At 56.8% G+C, this 2113-nt stretch overlaps 1 protein-coding gene across 1 annotated transcript in view; it reads left to right on the forward strand.

Moving 5' to 3' along the window:
• ACOT7 (acyl-CoA thioesterase 7) overlaps nucleotides 1–2113 on the forward strand; it is a gene marked incomplete at both ends in the record, with an annotated part of 4037 nt that continues 1924 nt past the window's right edge. The window contains 4 exons of the mRNA XM_009865518.1: nucleotides 1–118; nucleotides 618–709; nucleotides 845–959; nucleotides 1586–1600. Coding sequence (XP_009863820.1) covers nucleotides 1–118; nucleotides 618–709; nucleotides 845–959; nucleotides 1586–1600 — 340 coding nt within the window. The remainder of the gene's footprint in view (nucleotides 119–617; nucleotides 710–844; nucleotides 960–1585; nucleotides 1601–2113) is intronic.

Genomic DNA, 2113 nt, shown 5'->3' on the forward strand with positions numbered 1-2113 from the left:
GACTTCCTCTCTCCAGTGTGCATTGGTGAGGGGGCCAACGTCAGCGCTGAGATCACCTACACCTCCCGGCACTCCGTGGAGGTCCAGGTCAACGTCATGTCCGAAAACATTTTAACAGGTGGGTGGCTGCCAGCAGCTCTGTCCCAGAACTCCGGGAATAAACGTGATAAGCCAAGAGCTTGCAGCGGTGAGCCCGTCCTCTGCCCACCGTCATGGCAGCACCAAGGAGATCTTGCCTTTTTATTGAGCGTGCTGGGGGCGGCAGGGAGGGCCGGTGCTGTGAAGGGAAGCAGGCTTCCAGGGGATTACGGCTCCATTGATCGTTTTTAGTGAAGAACAGAAATATCCACCCTTAGCTCCTCCTGCCTAATTTGCTCCTAATTTGCTGCCCGTGGCTGCCTTTGGCCTCAAAAAGGCACTTTTCCTTCTGTTGCTGTGGCAACCAGCTCCGCTTGCCAGGTGCCTTCCCAAAAGCACATTGTCACCTCTGCTCCCAGCCAGAGCCCAGCAGTGCCCTGGTGCTGGTGGCATTGCCGGTGTATGACCATACCTGGACCAGTGACAGGTGACACACTGCTGGCGTCACCACAGTCATCCTCTGCCCCCCTTTCCTCCAGGGGCGAAGAAGGTGACAAACAAGGCGACGCTGTGGTACGTGCCACTGTCCCTAAAGAACGTGAACAAGGTCCTTGAGGTTCCCCCCATCCAGGTAGGACGGCTCGCTTTCCTCCCCAAAAACTGGAGCTTGCCTTCTCCGCGGGAATGGCACTAACCTGGCCCCACTGGCACCCCTGGCCGTGCCGGAGGCTTTGCCGACCCCGTTCGTACCAGCCTTTCCTTCCAGTATGCGAGAAAGGAGCAGGAGGACGAGGGGAAGAAGCGTTATGAGGAGCAAAAGCTAGATCGGCTGGAAACGAAGCAGAGAAATGGTGACGTGATCTTCCCCGTCATCAACCCAGGTAACGCGGCCAGTGTGTGGCTCATGGAAACATCCTGGTGATGCTAGGAGGCCAAACTGGTCCCCGAGGTGACTCCAGCCATCCCTGGGCACCCGTGGCCGTGAGCACACGCTCCGAAGCACTGTGTGGGGGATGGGGTTTTGGAGCTGCGGTGCATGAGCAGAGGGGCAGCCGGGTGGGCAGCTGTGGGGCTGGTGAGTGGGATGCTCTCTGCCAAAACTCAGCTCCTACCATCACTCCTTGTGTCCCTCGTGCACTCCTGGGCAGTGAAAGTTAGTTTTGCTCAGCACAGGGTAAACACAAGTGTCAGGTGCAGGCTGCTGCTGCAGCCCCTCTTTGGATGTCAGTTTTCAGCAAGAGATCCATTGGCTGATGTTTGAAGTGGGGGATAAGCTATGGGGAGGTGCTGGGGGTCATGCTTTCCTACCAAAAGTGTTGACCCAGCTTCTGGAAGGGTGGTGGTGCTGACAGTGAGCTGAAGTAACGAGTGAGTGGCCAGTGGCCTCCAGGACTGGCCACAGTCTGTGGGCAGAGGTGGCACACAGGGATTGTTGGGGGGGGAGTGTGTCACGCAGGATGAAAGTAGCTCAAATGCTTTTTTTCCCCTCTGTTCTCCCTGCTCACAGATAGGCAGACGAAAGGTAAGGTTCTCCGGGCGCTCCCACATGCGTGTCCTCCCTGAGGGGGTGATGCCAAGCAGCCAGGGGCTTGGCTGGTTTTTCCTGCTCTCAGCGCTTTTAGCACCTCTTACCAGATGGAAAATGCAGCCGCTTTCGAATGCAGTTTTCCTCTGCCAGCAGTCAGAGGGTGCAGTTTCTGTTGCCTGGATTTAGTGGCGAGTCATGTCGCCAGCGCATGCCAGGGCTGGGGGGTGCAGGACCGAGGTCTTCACACCAAGGGCAAAGTATGGCTCTTTGGAGATGCTGCTGAGCAGCAGGTTCAGGGAGATTTGGCAGCATCTGTTGGCCTGAGGAGGGAAAGTGTACAGCCACATGTCTGTCCAGTTCACTCCTGTTTGCTTTCGGGTTCTTTGGAAAGCTTTAAAATAAGAAATGTGCTGAGCTGGAATAATATTGGTGGGTGGGCATTAGGGGCAGGTGGCAGCCCATTGGGTGGGGAACAGCCTCTGCTCTCAGGACTTCTCAGGGGGAACC

The sequence above is a fragment of the Apaloderma vittatum genome, unplaced genomic scaffold (genome assembly GCF_000703405.1).
Source record: "Apaloderma vittatum isolate BGI_N311 unplaced genomic scaffold, ASM70340v1 scaffold27692, whole genome shotgun sequence".
NCBI classification, from domain to species: domain Eukaryota; kingdom Metazoa; phylum Chordata; class Aves; order Trogoniformes; family Trogonidae; genus Apaloderma; species Apaloderma vittatum.